The following is a 19,360-nucleotide window of genomic DNA, read 5'->3' on the forward strand; positions in this document are numbered from 1 at the left end:
CAGAGGATTTTAGGGCAGTGAAACTACTCTGTATAAAGGTGGATTTGTCATTATACATTTGTCCAAACCCACAGAATGTACCAGGCCAAGAGTGAATCCTAATGTAAACTGTGACCTTTGGGTGATAATAATGTGTCAATGTAGGCTCATCAATTGTAACAAATATACCACTCCGGTGCAGGATTTTGATAGTGGAGGGGGTTGTACATATGCAAAGAGCAGAGTGTATGGGAAATAACTACCTTTTTGCTCAATTTTGCTGTGAATCTAAGACTGCTCGAAAAATAAATTCTGTTCAAAAAAAAACAAAACTGCAAAGGAAAGAACAAATAAGTAAGGCAAACATGACATCATGGCTTTTACTATGAATATACTGGCTTCCTTTAAGTTCATACCACAAACTAGAAAGTCATTTTCTGTCCTGTATATTTGCCCAATCAGAGCCACATATGAACTGATTTGTGCAAATACTGCCAACTTTTCCATTTTGAAGTAGTACCTGAAGTCAAACAATGGAAGTAATTAAGTCCTTCAGCCAGAATCAGCTTATTCAAAAAGCCTCATTCTATCTTTACTCTCATTCCATAAGAATAAATTCAAATTATCCTAATTCTATTAAATTATTTTTATTTTATTTTATTTTTTTGCACGGTATGCGGGCCTCTCACTGTTGTGGCCTCTCCCGTTGCGGAGCACAGGCTCAGCGGCCATGGCTCACGGGCCTAGCCGCTCCACATGTGAGATCTTCCCAGACCGGGGCACGAACCCGTGTCCCCTGCATCAGCAGGCAGACTCCCAACCACTGCGCCACCAGGGAAGCCCTAAAGTTTTATTTTTAAAGAGGCTTATTTAAAAGTTAAATCCAAATAAAGGCCTTAAAAATAAACTTTTCTATTTTGAATTAGCAGAAGATATAGAAACTCCGTTCAAGTAGATGATGATTCTTCTCCATATGCTTATAAAAGCCAATTGTTTAATACTAAATCTTCACTCAGTAAGGATAGGCTGGGCTCTGCTGTAGTTTAAAAAACAAAAAACCAAAACACACACACCAAAATCTTAGTAGCTTAACATAATAAAAGTCTATTTTTTGATCATGCAAAGTCCACTGATGGTCCAACTGACCTCCATGTGGTCACTCAGAAATCAAGACTACTTTGATCTTGTGGCTTCACCATTTCAAGTGAGGCATCCTCTACAATGCCATGGCAAAGGTTTGTCACTGGCCTGGTCTGGGAGTGACACATACTACTTCTACTCACATTTAACTAGTCAGAACTAGCCCTTGCTCACCCACATGGGGGCTGGAAAGTGTAATTTTCTTTATGCCAGGAACCGAAGGAGTACAGATATTTGTGACCGCTAATAATGTCACCAAAATTCTTATATCTGCATGAAATCAAGACAATGTAGAATGCTAACTCTTAACTCATTAAGATTAAAAATAAAAGCCATATCCAATGATCTAACAATTCTGGTATAGATTTTGGAGAATCTAGTGAGAAAAACAAATGGTTAGCATGCTAATCAAACTGGTTATTCCAAATATCCCAACTTCAATAAGTCTGACAAGTAGCAGATGAGTGATAATAGTATATCTTTAATTCTTAAAAGGCTAGACAGGTATTGTGTAAGTTAAAATGAAAACCATATACTTTAGATACCAGGGTAAGCAAGCTATCACTAAAGTGTGAGAGGTTACAACTTGCATTCGCGACTCACATCAGCAGAGGTGGGAGCAGTAGAAAGGTAAGCTGATGCAGTTAATTCTATTAGAAAAGGGCTTCAGATTTTCTCTAATAACTCATAAAGACTGGCTGATCCCTCCAGTGCTGTGTGTGCTATAAAGGAGACAACTTTAGATTGGGAAAAGATTAACAGAATGCATAGCTGACCTCTTCACCCACAAATAAAAGTAATTTAAGAAAACAGAAAAACTATCTGTGAGTCAAAGCTATGAAAAAATGAATTTCTCACCTTCTCACTTTTCTTACTCCCCACAAAGGTAACAAGTTGACTTCCTGAATAAGGTTAAAACTGACCATTTAGGTGTGGACAAATGCTTATCAAGTATGATTTTAATTTCAGTATGACTGATCTTGAGCTCTACTGCTGATAACTAACCAGCTCTCTACTGGTGATTTCAACCTGTGTAGTTCTTATGATTATTTCTAGCCCCAAAGAGCAAGACCACATTTGCCACAACAGCAACTGAAATGTGTCAGGTGCACATTCAATTATAATATGATTCTTTTATCTGGAAAAAAAAAAAAGGCAAAATAAGAATATGCAGCAAGAATATAATTTAACAGAGTTTTGAGAACATTCACTTCCCAAATAAAATACAGGAATGGATGAGGTGAAGTAATGTATAATACAACAAAACTTTTGCTAAATTCAAGGTTTACGTGAAAGGTTAAAGAAAAACAAACACACATATAAAAAGATAGGACATTTCATTTTTAATCAGTCAAAAAAAAGAAAAGAGTTCTGGACAATGTCAAATTCCACACACCATAATGCTATAGTTACACATTAAATATAATTACTATCTATACATATGCAAAAATATAAAGTTCTATTTCATACAATAAAACCTTTTATAGAAACCATTTTAAAATTAAGCAGAACTTCTCAACATTAACATGTGAGGCATAAGTCCTTCTAAGGTTCCTTTAAAGGTTTTAAAACAAAAATGCTAAAACTAAACACAATGTCCTTCTGTCAGTTCCCAAATTAAATCTACTTAAAACAAAAACTGATAGCTCAGTCATATACTACTTAAATAACATTGTTCAGCCACCTCTAGAATTCTCCATTTTTTCAAGTATGGAAACAGAACTCAAATATTCCATAATACAGTACTAAACAAATGGAATATTTAGGAAAGACTATGTTGTCATATGGCACAATATTGTTTCATTTCTTCAATATGTTTTGAAATAAATATCAGGTTTTTGTTTTACGTTTCTTCTAAAAGGCCAAAATTTTAGTGTACATTAATCTTGACTGTGGTAAGACGTAAGAATGTAAAATATAACATCAACATTTTATCACAAAAGTAAAGCTGGTAACAAACTATAAAAGGAGCCAGTACTCTACTCAGATATACCCAGGGATTAAAGCTCATCGTGATAGAAATATTCATCCTGAAGCTGTCTGCCATAATCTGTGGCTTCGCTGGTAAGAAACAAGTCCTGGTTCTCCAGAATCTCTGCTTCAGACAGCTTTCTGTCACTATTCAAATCCACTTCATCAATTAGATGAAGAGCCTTTAAAATAAAACAAAACAAAAAGGTGTCAAGTGTAATAAGCGTTTTCAGCAAGATGTTCACATTTTAATGTGATGTGATTTGTCAAAACCATTCAGGTATGCCAAGTACTCATTATTGTCTAAGTATCTAAAAATATTAACCATTGTGACCAGGTCTGTCTACGGAGTCTCTCATTACCTCCTTCCTTAATTTCTGCTGGGTTCTGCCTCCTCCCAACTCAAATCCAATTCAGGATATCTCAAAGTAAAGCAAAATTAATATAACTCATTTTGAGCCCCTATAGGTAAATACAAATTTTTATTATTCTATTGTGCTATCAGATTAATACATGATACAATCTTAACTTCTTTGTCCCCTTGAAAATCTAAAACAGATCATAGATTTAAATCAATAAATAGCAATGCATTATTCCTAAATAAATAACTCCACTACTTCTTTCTTTGGCTTAAGATTTTGAGTTTCCTTTACTACCAGTACCACCAATTTGGGGATGAGAGAGTAATTCTGTAACACTTACCTCTTCTTGTGCAATGCCTTGATTGTTGGGTACTACCCAAGACAACAGCTCCTGGGGATCAAGCCTGCCGTCAGCATCTTTGTCATAATCATTCAGGAATCTATCTTTCTCAACGAGTATCCACTCTGGATCTTCATTTGCTGCTTTAATATATTAAAAAAAACCCCAAGAACATAAACATGCATATGCAAGAATATCACATGTATCCAATAAGAAGTTTGGTATACCCCTAGAATAAAGGAAATGAATTTAAAGCTCACCAAATAAAGGAGGCCCAAAGAAACAGAGGTACTTAACTGAAAAGTCCTGAAATAAGTATAAACTCTATAGTAATTTTCAAAAGTGATACTCAGAGTTTTAAAATTGTTGCTTATTATCACAAACTAGTAATTTTGGTAACTGTTGCTACTTGTTCGGATACAGTTTTCCCAAGTTTGAGCTAGGCAATGTTTTTACGTACATCATGTGACAAAAGCTTCCTGCGTGCTCTTACAAAGCAATGCCATGTGTAATTTTAAAGTGACATTCACAATAAGTGATGCTTTAAAGCAACAATTCTGAAAAGACAGCTGCTTTCAGAAAAAGCTGCATTTAAAAACTCCTCAAATTTCAAACACACAGTAAGCCACCTTCCAGTCTTACTCCAGTATTTATAGGATTCTATATTTTCTTCTCTTTCAAGATCTACATGCAAGGGTACAGAAGTCTATTTAAAAATATCAACCTTTACTTCCTCACCCATTTGGATTAATGATTACATTGTATTTGTTTGAAAAGGAATAAAAATGCTTGGATCTAGATGTGGAACTAAAAGTGAGTAAAAATGGCATTCTCAGATAAGCTTTAAGTTCCTTTGTTTCCCTTGTATTTTACTGAACTTGGCAGAACAAGGAGGAATCAGGCCTAGTTCTTCTTCCATTTTCCTCTGTCTTCCCCACCCCCTTCCACACATCCCCAAGCTACTTACTTGGGTCCCGCCTGTAGTCACCAAGAAATTCTTCCAAACTGACAAATCCATCACCATTTTTGTCATGTTCTTCTAAAGCCTCTTGAATGACAAATTCCTATTGCATGTCCGTTCACACACACACACAAAAAAAAAAAATTAGTCACAAAAGTTTCAATCCCACCACCATCTGAATCAATGCTACTACAGAACTTATTTAGGAATAATTATTTTGGTTGTCCATACTTGCAAGACAATCTTTCTAAACACTGGAATTTAGAAGCAGGAATAAAACCCCAAATGTTAAGTGGCTTAAAATTCAACATCCTTAAGTTTCTATTATTGAGCACTCCACTTCACCCTCCTGAACAGCCTCGGCACCAAACTCACACTCCTATTTTCTGCACATTACCCTCCTTCTGAAGAATGACGTATCTTACTACCTTTGTGTTCTTTAATTCCACTTTCCCTCAAATCTATTAACAACCCCAAAAGAACCGTTGTCTCAGATGTCTTTGAATAGAGCTGCTGTTCTACCCCCAGACCTGAAATGGGGCAGTCCCCTATAAAACCTCAACTTCCCTGCTTCTTCTTCTACCAATCTACCCTATCCACACCAGATTGCCCCCAAATCTGTTCCTCACGCTTACCAAGGCTTCTTACCAACCACTCCCCTCTGACCCAGAGACCACACCCTTTCTCGTTATACTTGACCCAAGATGACCCATTTAATGGCCAGCTGCTTCAGTACTTCTCTTATTATATTCCTATATCCCCTTGTACCCTCTTCTTATTATGCCAATCCCCATCTAGTACATCAGACTCACTTCACTTTCTCCTTTATTCCAGAATCAGAGAAAGATACAAAAATAGAAACTAGTCCTTGTAAATTAATTTGCGATTTTGGTGGGGTATCACTGCAGCTTGGAAGTCTATCTCTGCCTCACTTTCCCTAACATACACTCTACAGCTGTTTTTTGAAACCTCCATTTTCCTTGGGCCTCACCCTAACTCTCTCCGATACACTCTTGACAAAGACCCTCCTGTTTTTCTAAACATGGTACAGGTCTTCTGAAATGCTTCCTTGTTTCCCAGCATTGCATCCTCACCTTTAATTACCTCTATATATGCCTTTTCCTCTCATCATTTTAGGCCTTTGATCTCAGCAGTTAAAGCTCTCTCCCCCTCTTCTCTAGGGTGAAGCCCTCAACTGTCTTCCTAGATCCCATACTACCCCATTTCCTGAGTGCTTTCTTTCACTCTTAACTCCAGCCTCTCCCAAGGCTCCAATCTCTTTTCCACTAGCTCCTTCTTCTATGCCTTTAAAAACATTCAAGTCCCCAATGACTATGCTGCATTCTTTAGCCACCATCCTGGGTTTTCTTTTCCTCTCATAGGTTATACCTTACTGTTCTTGTTTCCTCATTACCTACTGACACCCAAATACCTTTCAATCTGGATTCTAGCATCACAACTATAATGAAATGTATTCTCAAAAGTCTACCATTCTAGTCAAACCCAGGGGCTTTATCTACATCTGTATGAAATAACACTGCAATACAAGTTGTTGGCGTTTTTTAAAATCAAATATTACAGATTTTACATATAGAAACCAGGGGATCTTAACCTGGATATCCAAAGATTGGTTTTAGAGAGAGGATCTGAGAATCTCTTGAAATTATAATCCAATACTTCACGTGTATGAGCATGGACATACATAGGATTTTTCTGGGACACAGTATATAGTTTGCATCATATTTTTTAAGGAGTCTGTGACCCAGTAAAAGAATCACTGATCAAAATGATTATTCCTCCATTCAAGTAATCCTCTTGGGAAACAATAGTTTGCATCATATTTTTTAAGAAGTCTGTGACCCAGTGAAAGAATCACTGATCAAAATGATTATTCCTCCATTCAAGTAATCCTCTTGGGAAACAATAGACTTATTACAATAATGTTGCCTTGGTTAAAATAATTTTTGGAACTACGTGAATGAAAATATCTTTAAATTCCAAATTTTAATCCAAAGTAGAATCACTTAGTTGATCTTGTACTCCTGCCTTTTCCTATATCAAACATATCCTTAAAGGGAAAAAGGGATATGCAAAAACAATTAAGGTAAATAGGAATTAATGAAGCTGCTCTGAATGAGACACCAATTTATGGTCACACACCTTATATGCTGCCATCAAGGCCAACTCAGCACAAAGAACATACTTCCCCATACTGACACACCCCATTCTGCAATGGGCTTTCATTGTTACGCCAGCCCCAAACCTCACAGTCATCTCTGACTCTTGCCCCCCTCCCTTCCCGTGCTTAGTCAGTCAACATTCCTGTCTATGCTTTCTTCAAAATGTTGGTCAAGTCTAATTCATTCCATTGCCACCTTGTATTCCGGGGCCATAACATATAATGCCTAAATTATTTCATTGCTTTCATTGGTCATTTCCCTCCTCAGTCTTCAACTGTTCCTTATTCCTCAATCAAGATCCAACATCCTCTGCCTACCATGCTAGGGCTCAATTTTTGGCCCTAATTAAACAAATTGTGCCAATGTTCTTAAACTAGGTCATGAAAAACATATCTGCAGCCTGGCTAACAAGGTAGCAGCATCTGACCATGACCCATTAAACAAAAAGCTACATCTCCCCTCCCTGAAATGTCCAGGGAACTAAGCCACACGGCTGGAGGCTGATGCCAGGCAACAGACCTCAATATAAATGTTTAGCCTATTTTTTAAAAGCCATGTCTTATATTAATCTTTACCCTCCAATACGATAGTTTCTGTTCTCAAGAAGCTTATCAAGTCATAGGAGGGACTTAATCAGTGTTAAATTAAACCTGGAGTCCAACAAAATTTTGAAGAGCTGGTACTTCTTTTAAGCACTAAAGGGATGAGAGGACTCATTATGCCTGAAGTTGCAAAAACATCATTAGTCATTAGCAGCTGTACTCCCTACCCTACCCCCCCACACCCTATGAAAGGGGATCCAAATGTGATACATCTTCCCAGACCAAAAGTTTTCACAAGTGATGCTGTAAACTAAATGGGAAGTTCTAGTGTTACTAATACTGAAACACCAGAGGAAAGTCGGAAAACTACAAAAAGACAAGGAAGGCACTGAAGATAATGTGGTTATGAAACAGAAACTAGCCAGGGAAAGACTGATGCTCATATATGTTACAGAGATTACAGAAAACTCATTCCTTACCTTCTTCCTCCCAATGAGCACACCCCACCCCACCCCACCAGAAAACCTCCTTCTTCCCACTCCTTATCTTAAGCAGGGAAAACTAGATCTTCCTGTCTCTCAAAATTCTGTTGGCCATACAATTCATTTTAATTACTTTGTAAAAGCAAGTTTTAAAGTTTTGGTCATTCAATAGTCATCTTGAAATGTTTCTTCCTTACCGTCATGTAATCAACTTCTTCAGGATGCTCAAAAGCAATAAATTCTTCAAGATTCAAACCAGGACCTGAATCCTGGTTAGCTTTTTCAAATCTCTTCTTGTCCTTTAAATGAAGCTTTGAAAATTAAATATTGAACACGTTTAAAGGTCTCATCCATACCATAACATCATTAAAAATACTTCGAAAAATACAACTATGTGAAATCTAAAGTACATTTACACCCATTATCATATTTTATCTTCACGTCATTCCTCTGAAGGTAAGTTGGGCAAATAACAAACATTTGTTAGAAGCAGTACAGAGACACAGGCTCTAGAGTCAGAGAAACTCAGATCTGAATTCCAGCAATGCCACTCACTAGCTTATTACTTAGGGCAAACTGCTTAACCTCTCTGGTCTCCTCACCTATACAACTGGGATAATCTGACACCAAAAGCAAAACTAAACAAGTGGGACTACATCAAACTAAAAGGCTTCTGCACAGCAAAAGAAACCATCAATAAAATGAAAGCTACTGAATGGGAGAAAATATTTGCAAATCATATATATGATAAGAGGCTGATATCCGAAATATATAAAAAACTTGTACAACTCAATAGAAAAAAACCCAAACAGTCCAACTAAAAAAATGGGCAGATCTGAATAGACATTTTCCAAATACATACAGATGGCCAACAGGTAAATGAAAAGATGCTCAACATCATAAATCAGGGAAATGCAAATGAAAACCACAATGAGATATCACACCTGGTTGTTACAAAAAAGACAAGAAATAACAGGTGTTGGTAAGGATATGGAGAAAAGAGAACTCTGGTGCACTGTTGGTGGGAATGTAAATTGATGCAGCTACTACGGAAAACAGTTATAGAGATTCCTCAAAAAATTAAAAATGGAACTACCATCTGATCCAGGAATTCCACTTCTGGGTATTCATCCAAAGAAGATGAAAACACTAACTCAAAAAGATATATGCGCCTCTATGTTCACTGCAGCATTATTTACAATAGCCAATATATAGTATGTCCAATCACGTAAATTAGTTTACATGACGGGCATACACTGTCACGTGCGTGCATCCTCTACAAGTGGTTGTGCTTTTGTGTACTTTATTGTACAATACTGTATACAGTACAGTAGTACAGTATCTTTATTTCAAGCCCAGGATGTCCGGAAGCAAGTGTAAAAGCAGTGGTAATGTAGCTGGTACTGCTAAGAAGCACCAAGTGATAACAATAGAAACAAAAGTGAAAATAATTGAGAGAGTGGAACGAGGCGAAAAGATGGAATTGGAGGCCCAGAGAAAGGATGAAGAGAGACAAAAAGAAGAAGTAACTAAAGAACTGAAGAGATTCACGATACAGGAAATGGCAAGGGGATTTTCTTTATTTGAGGAGGCACTGTTACTTTTCGAGGCACAGGACCCAAACGTAGAATGGTACACGAAGGTTGCAGTAGCCGTTCAGAATGCAACCCAGTGCTACCGTGTCATCTGTGACAAGAAAGAAAGAGCTACTACCCAGATATCACTGGATCGTTTTTTCAAGACGGCAGATAGAATTGAATCCAGAAAGCAACCAGAACCTGTGGCATCAGCGTCAGGCGTGAGTGAAATTGCAGCTTGCCCTCCATCTCCTATTGCTGACGATCCTTCAGCTCTACCGTCTCCCACCTCCTCTCCCTCCTCCAGTCAGTAACTCTTCTTGCCTGTTCACTGGATGCCAGCCCCTGTATGCCAGCTGTTGTACTGTACCACTGTACTTTTCAAGGTACTGTGCTGTAAGATTAAAAATGTTCTCTTGTTTGTGTTTATGTATTATTTGTGTGAAAAGTATTATAAACCTATTACAGTACAGTACTATAGAGCCGATTGTGTTAGGTGGGTACCCAGGCTAACTTTGTTGGACTTAACGAACAAAACAAATCAGACTTACAAATGGAACTCATTTGAATGTAGGGGACTTATTATTCAGCCATAAAAAAGAATAAAATCTTGCCATTTGAGACAATATGGATGTACCTTGAGGGCATTATGCTAAGTGAAATAAGTCAGAGAAAGACAAATACTGTATGATCTCTTATATGTGGAATCTAAAACCAAACAAACAAAAAACTCCCCCCAAACCAAGCTCAAGATACAGAGAACAGACTGGTGGTTGCCAGAGGTGGGGAGGTGGGGAGATGACAGAAATGGGTGAACTGTTTTTTTTTTTAGTTTAAATAAATTGAACAATTTATAATAAATAAGAAAAAAAATCTCTGTTAAGCAACTGAGATGAGAATTCCTATCAAGCAATTAGAAACCTTAAGTATTAGGTATTAAACAAATGTCACATATTACTATTATTGATAGAAAAACTGAGATTAAAATAAAATGATTTATTGAAAGGGATGTCAGGAAAACAGCTAAAATATGTTGAACTTGGATCCTCCCTGTTCTTTCTACAGTACTACACACTATCTTCTTTAACAATCTCAATAATTTTTTAAATGTCCCCAAAGCAATAAATTTAGACTATGTATTAATTCTTGGTATGTCTATTTCTAACTATTTCTGGTCTTCAAAATGACTTTTCAAAAACAGGTTAACAGGTTTCAAAAAATAGTCCTTTAATGAGAATACTTTTGATAAATGTACATAATATTTGGAAGTCTACTCTTTGTAGGCTCTTTACAGTGCTAATTCTGTATGTCCAGATAAAACACATCAAAAGCTGAAAAGGGCCTATCTTGAGGTCGAGGTTAAATAATCATACCCTTTTCTACTTTCTCACACCCATCTTCCTTTTTTTCCCCCAAGTACACTCTGATAGGAAATCAAGACGTAGCAGCTATTAGGGACAAGGCTGCTTTTAATGAATTTCTCAAAGGTAATTCTGTGATTAAGAGCCTTGGAAGCCAATAGTGGCATATTGCTAATCCTGCATAAATTCTATTTTGAGAATTTCTGGGAATAACTTTCTATAAACTTAAGTGTATTAAACTGCACATTTTTGAAAAAGTACAATTTCAAATATTTTAGAAGCTCTTAACTTACGTGATTCACTGTTGAAAAGAAATACTCTTTTCGGTTTTTTGGAATACTAGAGGTTAGGTAGCAGTCATTTACTGAAACACTAGTTCTTTTACGATGATTGATTTACAGTGGAGAGGCTCATTTCTTTCCCCAAAGAATTTGTCTTTTAAACATCCCGATTCCACTAGCCAGTTATATCCACCCAGTCACGACAGGGGGAAAACACTGTTTCCAAATAGCTCTTTTAACTTAACATTTCATAATTTTAAATAATTAGACCAAATAATTTACATTATGTGCAGGTTTAACATGGGGAAAAGTAGAAAAATAAGAACTTGAGGTACTTTGTTGAGTCAATCAAGTACTTTTTGAATAAATCACTATTCAAAATACTAAGTGCTTAGACTTCCTTATGAAAGAACCCTTCAATTCAGAGCAAGAGGTCCATGTTTCAGCAGACGGAGCGGAATTTGGCCAAATTTGCCTATGGAAAGAAAGGATCTCTTTCAACAGCTAAGATTTCTTTAAAAAAAAGGTATTTTCTGGTTTACATTTCTCAGTTTTAAAAATAAAATGAAATAATGTGATTTTTAAAAGTTTTAGTCATTTGAGGAACACAATTTAAGAGACTCATATTAAAGAAGCCAATACACTGAAAGACGTTTTTCAAAGTGGCAAATTTCTAAAAGAGAACAAAAGACTATCAGTTTCATAAAAGCTCAACACTTTTCTCTTCTGTATAAAGACCTTGTGTTTTAGTCGAGAGTAGGAAGTACTATACACAGTAGTAAAAAGATAGAAACTACCATACTCGTTTATTTTATAATGTAAAAGAAACTTGTGAAGAACAAAACTGCCATCTTTTGGTAGACTAAAAATTTTACATGAGGAAGTATGTAACCTGTGATACCAGAAAAAAAGTCTAGGTCTTATTCTGATTAACCACATGCAAGATAATATCTTATATAAATAAATGTTGCTTATACATGCACATTCAGCAGCTGGCTTTAGAAGTTAGAGCAATTGAGCTTCTGCCAGGTTGGTCCTCAAACTTTAATTATCCTGCTTAAAAGTGCTGACTATACTTGTTCATCAGATCATAAAGAAATGCTTTTTCAGACATTTCACAGCCTGAGAGGGTCATTATTCCAGGCTATCTCTATTCTCTATATGAAACATCAAAAATAAGATAAAATTCAGGTATCAAGTTGATTTTTGTTTATTATTAGGCTTCCATATAGAAACATTTTATTTTATTTAGATATCCAATTACTTTTTGATTATTTTATGGTATAATGTTTAGTTTGTTACTTCGATTAAGACCGATTCATTCTTCATCCTTGATTTTTTATTTTGAATAATAATGCAGCTGTGTCTGGGCTCATCTTTACACCCCACATCCACTTTTAGTGGGTTATATCTATATATATCAAAATCTAATAAAGTATTATAAATAGAGCTTCATGCAGAGACATATTCCTGTGTTGTCAAAGAATAACCATTAGGACTCCCATTGAGAAGTGTTCATTTTAGGGATCCATAAATTCCTCTAGGCTATTAAGGTCCATCTAATTCATTCTTTAAAAGTAGAGTCTTATAATCAACATGTACTGAGTACCTGGCTGGGAAACATAGCATTAGAACTAGACATCTTTTAAAAGAAAAACTGTTCATAAATACTTTATATTAACAAGTCATGTACCTCTTCAAAGTGAAGATTTTCTCCTCAACATCATGTATTATTTCATCCCACACCCCCAACCCCCAAAAGAATACAGATTTTAAAAACCACACACGTTTCTTATTTTTGATGGGATGATAATTGAATCTTTTGAGTGAAAAAAAAAAAAAAAGGACAGAATATAATTCTAGTAAATTTTAAAATACTGTATTTAACTTCTGTATTATTCTCTGGAAGGGAAGTCATAATATCATACCATGGTCTGGTTTTAGAAAAGTCTTGGAATGCGAATGATGCTTTTAAGATGAGTTAATTCCTATAGTAAAGAAGAATAACTAGTAGACAAATCCCAGATCTCATTATTATCATTTGTTTTCTTTTTAGCACTAAGTAGTGAAAAGACTGATTTGCACTCTTTTCAGTCTGCTGTAAGATGAAGACCCAAATAAGGAGAAAAAAAGGAGCAAAGACATTTTTCCCCTATATATTAAATCCTAACTAATCTAAAGCTGATATAGTTAACAAATGCTTAAACAACTTTCAAAAGCTGATTGTATATAAATATTAAAGATAAACATGTGAATCACACCTGCTTTCTTCAACAGTATTCTTTCAAATCAACTCAGAAGAGTTTTCCAGTCCAACTGCTACTCTCAATATTTATTACCGTTTCTCCATACTATTATCATTCCCATTTTTAGATATGAGGAAACCGAGGCATAAGGAGGTCTGACTTAACCTAAAGCTGCACCACTGTTAAGTGGTCTGCCTGAATGTGAAGCCAAGCAGACTGGTTCCAAAGCTGGAGCTCTTAACCTCCACACCAGTGGTATATGCATAGCATATGCATAATCATTAGCAGAGAAACAACCAATTTTGAGTTAGTGATGGCCTACAGAGTCCAAGTGGACAATATGATTCTAAAATACATAGCATATACACTGATAAAATATGGCCATGGTAAAAACTAAAAGGTAGATACTAATAATGGGATAGGTAAGTTAAGGAATAGAGGAGCCTCAAATGTTTTCCAAGCACCCTTGATTAATATTTTGGGACACAACATTTGCAACAAGGTGTTTGGTTTTATTTTTTCCACATACAAAAAACTCTTTTAAAAAAAGTCTTTGCGGCTCCCCTGGTGGCGCAGTGGTTGAGAGTCCGCCTACCGATGCAGGGACCACGGGTTCGTGCCCCAGTCTGGGAAGATCCCACATGCCGCGGAGCGGCTTGGCCCATGAGCCATAGCCACTGAGCCTGCGCGTCCGGAGCCTGTGCTCCGCAACGGGAGAGGCCACAACAGTGAGAGGCCCACGTACCGCAAAAAAAAAGTCTTTAAAATTACCTCTGAAGTACAACAGTATCTGAAATAGTAATTTCTCAAGCTTATAGTAATTTGTCTTAAAAAGTTCCTAGTAATTACTAAGTAAAAAGTCTTTAAAAGTTCCTAGTGATTCCTAAATATTGTCTTCCTCAACTCTGCTTAAGAAATATATTTCAACAAATTAAACAATGAGACACAACAGAACTCATAGTGATACTGAATCTTCAAAAATAAGTTATTTTAAATGGTGCAGCCACTATAGAAGACAGTATTGTAGTTCCTCAGAAAATTAAAAATAGAATTACCATATGATCTAGCAATTCCACTTCCGGATATATACCCAAAAGAATTAAAGGCAGGGTCACAAAGACATATTTGTACACCCACGTTCACAGCAACATTACTCACAACAGCCAAAAAGCTGAAGCAACTCAACTGTCCATTGATTGATGAATGGATAAACAAAATGTGATATATACATATAATGGAATATTATTGTCTTTAAAAGGAAATTCCAACACATACTACAACATGGACGAACCTTGAGAACGTTAAGTTAAATAAGCTAGTCACACACACACACAAATGTTATGATTCCACTTATACGAGGTACCCTGAATAGTTGAATTCAGAGACAGAAAGTCGAGTGGTGGTTGCCTAACAATGTGAATGTACTAAACAATACTGACCTGCACACTTAAAAGTAGTTAAAATGTAAATTTTGTTATGTGTACCTTACCACAATTTAAAAAAATTTTAGTTATTTTATATAAAACTACGTGCTTAAAAATGGGAATAGGCCTCTACAGTCTTCTTAATATAATAATAAAACCAATTGTTCAATAACAAAAAAAGTAAAATATTGAGATACATATTCAAAATACACTAAAAAAAGCAACCCTGGAAATGAGGACAAATGATGCAGCTGAGAAATACAGATGCAAGGATAACTGAAGTAGTCCAGAATAAGAGTCCTAAATCTGGCTAGAAAGGAAACCATCAAAATGACCACTGAAGTGAAACAGGTGATTGCCTAGAGAACAAAGCAATCAATGACCTCAGGCCTCTTGTGCTCACTCATGCAGGAAGGTAAAGTGAACTGATAGGATCAAAAGCTTGTGCACTTGTACTCACCTGCCTAAAAGACTCCTCTTCTGTATCATCCAGAGCAGTGTTCTCATCAAAGTCGATTACGCGATCATACATCTGAATATTGTATTCATCCCACGACACAATACCATCACTGTTTTTATCATATTCAACAAACTGTTGTTTCGCTTCTTGCATAGCATAATGTTTAAAAGACATTTGAATCCATGAACTGAGTTCACCTATGAGAATTTCCCAGAACACAATGTGATAGTAATTCTGATACTTAAAACGAGTGAGAATTTCTAAACATTCTTTAAAAGAAGAAAAAAATCTTTAATGCATATAAATAGTGAGTGAGAACTGGCCTAGTTGTATTCATAGAAATAGGAGTAGGAGGTGGGGAGAGCGGTTTGGAGTCTTAAGAATGTTATAATATGTGATCTACACAGAATGTAAGCTCTTTGAGTACAGAGAGTTTTGGTATGTTTTGGTATGTTTTGGAGGTACTCCAAATGCCTAGAAAGCACCTGGCTCAACAAGTATTTATTAAATAAACTACCAATTGGCCAAAATAGCACTTGACTTTTAAAACATATTATCCAAAAAATTGTAGATAACTTTTGCTAATTATCACAGATATCTCAGGAAGCACAAATATTTGAATAACTGCCCATTTATTTTAATATGTATTGGAAAAAATAGTGTTCTTCATTTATGAAATATAAAGTGTTCCTTTAAAATACATTTTACATTAACTTGAATCAAGACTATATTAAGGAAATAATAGATAAGTAAATAGGGCCTAAATTGTGAAAAATGTACTCAAGTGACTGAAGTTTGAGAAATATTGTTACAGTACATTCCCTTTAACTATGTCATAAAGCATCTGGAGGAAATTTTAAAAAGTTATGGGTAGCAATTATGATTTATGCCCTTCTTATAATAGCTGTCTGTCTTAACTGGGTACCTGAAGACATAGGGGAAAAGTTTCTAAATCGCAAATGTCCACTTTCAGATCAACTTTTAAAAATCTATCATAGGAATATTTACTATACTGCGTTATAGAAAAAAGGGGAGGGGAAGAAAAACATGAATATTTGCAAGGAAGCAAGAGTACCCATTTGGTTTAAAGATAATACACCATTTGGTTTAAAGAGTGGTACTCCTCTATTGGTTTGGGGGAGGTCAGGTGAATAGAAAAGTAAAGACATGTTGTCTCTCCTGAAACTCTAAATCAGGGCAGAATAATTATGGCAACCATGTACTGAACAATTATTATATATCAAGTCCTCTATATACTTTGTCTCTAATCTTCAAAACAAGGCAATTATAATAATTGTTTCACAGTTCAGGAAATTGAGGTTAGGAATTGAGGACTCATGGCTAGTAAGTAGCAGAGTCTAGATTCAAACCTATGTTTGGCTTCAAAGCCCAAACTGAACTTAGCTGTCTCTCAAGAACCTGAGTCCAGTCCTGGCCCTTAAAGTGCAAATAAGCAAAATTCCCTGAACAGTCCTCAAGTGGAATGATCATCATGGCTTAACAGAATACAGAACGAAACAGGTCAGAAACAGGGGTCCATACTTCAGCTCTGCCGTAAGGAATAAGTTTACCCTCTCTAGGTTTTGTTTTCTCATCTATAAAATGAAGATTTGGACTAAATTCCTTTTAATTTTAACTTTTTTAAAAGCTTACTATTAAATATTTGAACACATGTAGGCCCTTACAGATAAATAGCACCAAGTCTTCCAAATCAACTTGTTTTATGTGCTCTCTAGTGTAACAAAAGATGGACCTATTCTTATTGGATAATTAGTCTAAAGGTTCTGTTGTTTGTTTTAAGTACAAGGAACAAAACCTTAATATTCCTGAGGGCACCAATGTGAATACTTCATTGACAACACATCTTTAATTTACTAATCAGCTTATAATTCTCTCTCCAGCAACTTCATTCTTCAGATGCTGAACAGCATTTAAATAAGAGTTATAAGAAAACAGCTCCTGAATTTTTGTTGAGGTTGGTCGAAAGTTGATCGGGTTCATCACATGAATTAAGCAATGAGGTGAGGCAGATGCAGAGCAATTTATTTGGAATATTCTTTTAAGAATCTGTGCATTTCATTTCTGACTCTAGAATCTACCTAAGAGCACTCACTTGGTTTTTGCTTCTTTGTTTTTTTAAGTGAAGGATATTAAAGACTGAATTAAGTGCAGGAGATATGGGTTCTAATCCTGGCTTTGCCACTCCTTGGAGCAAGGCACTTAATGCCTCTGGGCTTCAGCTTCTTACAAAAAGAGGTGGACATAATGATTCTAAGGCCTCTATCAGTTATAATAATTTGTGATAAACATAATTCACATGCAACAGGTCCTTTTCTACTTGCTTATAAAAAGAAGCAAGTTGTTAAGATTCTAATGAAGCATATATCAAAAGAGCTATAAACAACTTAATGCCTTAAGGTTTTTAGCATGTTTCTCGAAAGTGAATCATGTTGATATTGATAAAAAGTCATGTGAGGAGCAGGGCGTTTGCTCTAGGTATGACTTGCCCATACCATGTAGGGTCAGTGATGTTTATATATTACTGGAGAAAGCACTGAGTGTTAATTGGTATCCTATGTCTAAAGATTTCCAAGTATAAAACCTACTCACCATGTCCTTTTTTCCCTCTCACACAGTACCTGTAATTGATTGGAACACTAGCAATCTACACTCAACAGACACCCTGCTTAAATGTTTGTATTTCTGTCTCCTACAAAGGGCTGTCTCCATTGTTAGTTGTGTAGGACGTCCTTACTTTCGGTGAGAAAGCCATCTGAGTCCAAGTCAATTTTCTTTATGATTGACTGCAGTCTTTTGTGTTGCTCTTCGGGGGTGAGTTTAACATATTCATCGACTTCTTCCTTTGGGGGGTAAGCGATATACAGGGGGTGGTCAAGCATTACTATCAGGAGGGCAAAATGGTGGAGAAAAATAGAGCTACCCTTGCCGAGGGCTTTTGGGGTGACCCACACCTGCTCTCCAAGGCCCCTGCCCCCTACACAACCTCACTGATTCTGCCTCTCGTAGGGAGGGTAGAAGGGATCCGGCTCCTCGGCCGCGCTATTTTCTCAGCCTTACAGCCCCCGGGGTCCACGGGAGAGTGAGCTGCGCCCCGCCCGGGCCCCATTGTCAGGCTGCCCCGGCCAGGCCTCGCCCGGCCGCCCCCTTTGTCCCGGGACAAAGCCCGCGGCAGCCGCGCTGCGAGGCCCGGCCCTCCCAGCCCCCGGCCTGGCCGCCTCACCTTGCCGCCCAGCAGCGCCTCGCGGTCGTAGTCGGCGCGGTGTTCTCCCTGTGGGTAGTGCAACTCCTCGGCCTCCCCGGCGCCGGCTGCCGCGGCGCACAGCAGGAGCAGCCCCAGCGTGGCGGGCCTCGGGCCCAGCCGCATCGCGCTGGCCAGCCGCGGACACATAGAGAGGTGAGGAGGGAGGCGGGAGGGGGCTCAGGCCGGCTGCGGCGCTCAGCGGGCGGCCGCAGAGAGGCGGCGCGCGGTACGTGGGGAGGGTGGAACCGAACGCGAACAGGTCCGTGGCCTCCGTTCCTCGGGTGATCCCTGTCTGAAGCCGGAGCGACAACTGCGGTGATGCATCAGGCAAGGCCGAGGCCTATATAGCCCCGGCGGAGGGGCGGGGCGCCAGGCCGCGCCGATGATTGGACCGCACGGCGCTGGGGCCGGGCCGCAGCGATGTGGCGGTCTGCTGCGGGCCCAGAGGCTACAGGAGCCTGGCGGTCGGGGCCGGGAGGGGAGACCCCCGGAGAAGCCTTTCCTTGCGCCACGACGCCCTCTAAAAGACACGCCCCCACCCCAACCCCTCCCTGTCTCTTTCCGTCAGCCTCGTTCCTACCAGAAGCCCCCTGTCCACTCCGTGTGTCCGACCCGGTTTCCATCAATAAGAAAGGCTGGAGATTTGGGTGAAAATAATACAGTACCTAGGAAAATCTTTGTTTTTGCCAGTCTTTAATGTATCAGTACTTATTTATTTGACCAGAGAAGGACGAACGAACCCAAGTACTTAAGCCAGATGTTTGTATGTGATGCTCAATTTCGCGACTTACA

The 19,360-nt window shown here is 37.7% G+C and overlaps 1 protein-coding gene across 1 annotated transcript; it reads right to left on the reverse strand.

Moving 5' to 3' along the window:
* Positions 1–2,439: 2,439 nt before the first annotated feature.
* Positions 2,440–18,914, reverse strand: RCN2 (reticulocalbin 2). Its single transcript, XM_065871642.1, has 7 exons — positions 18,548–18,914; positions 18,062–18,167; positions 15,307–15,503; positions 8,155–8,268; positions 4,760–4,856; positions 3,793–3,935; positions 2,440–3,272 (listed from the first exon to the last, which is right to left on the reverse strand). Exons 1-7 carry the CDS (start codon positions 18,713–18,715, stop codon positions 3,120–3,122), a joined length of 978 nt encoding a protein of 325 aa, XP_065727714.1. The 5' UTR covers positions 18,716–18,914; the 3' UTR covers positions 2,440–3,119.
* Positions 18,915–19,360: the final 446 nt, after the last annotated feature.

The sequence above is a fragment of the Phocoena phocoena genome, chromosome 2, assembly GCF_963924675.1.
Source record: "Phocoena phocoena chromosome 2, mPhoPho1.1, whole genome shotgun sequence".
NCBI lineage: Eukaryota > Metazoa > Chordata > Mammalia > Artiodactyla > Phocoenidae > Phocoena > Phocoena phocoena.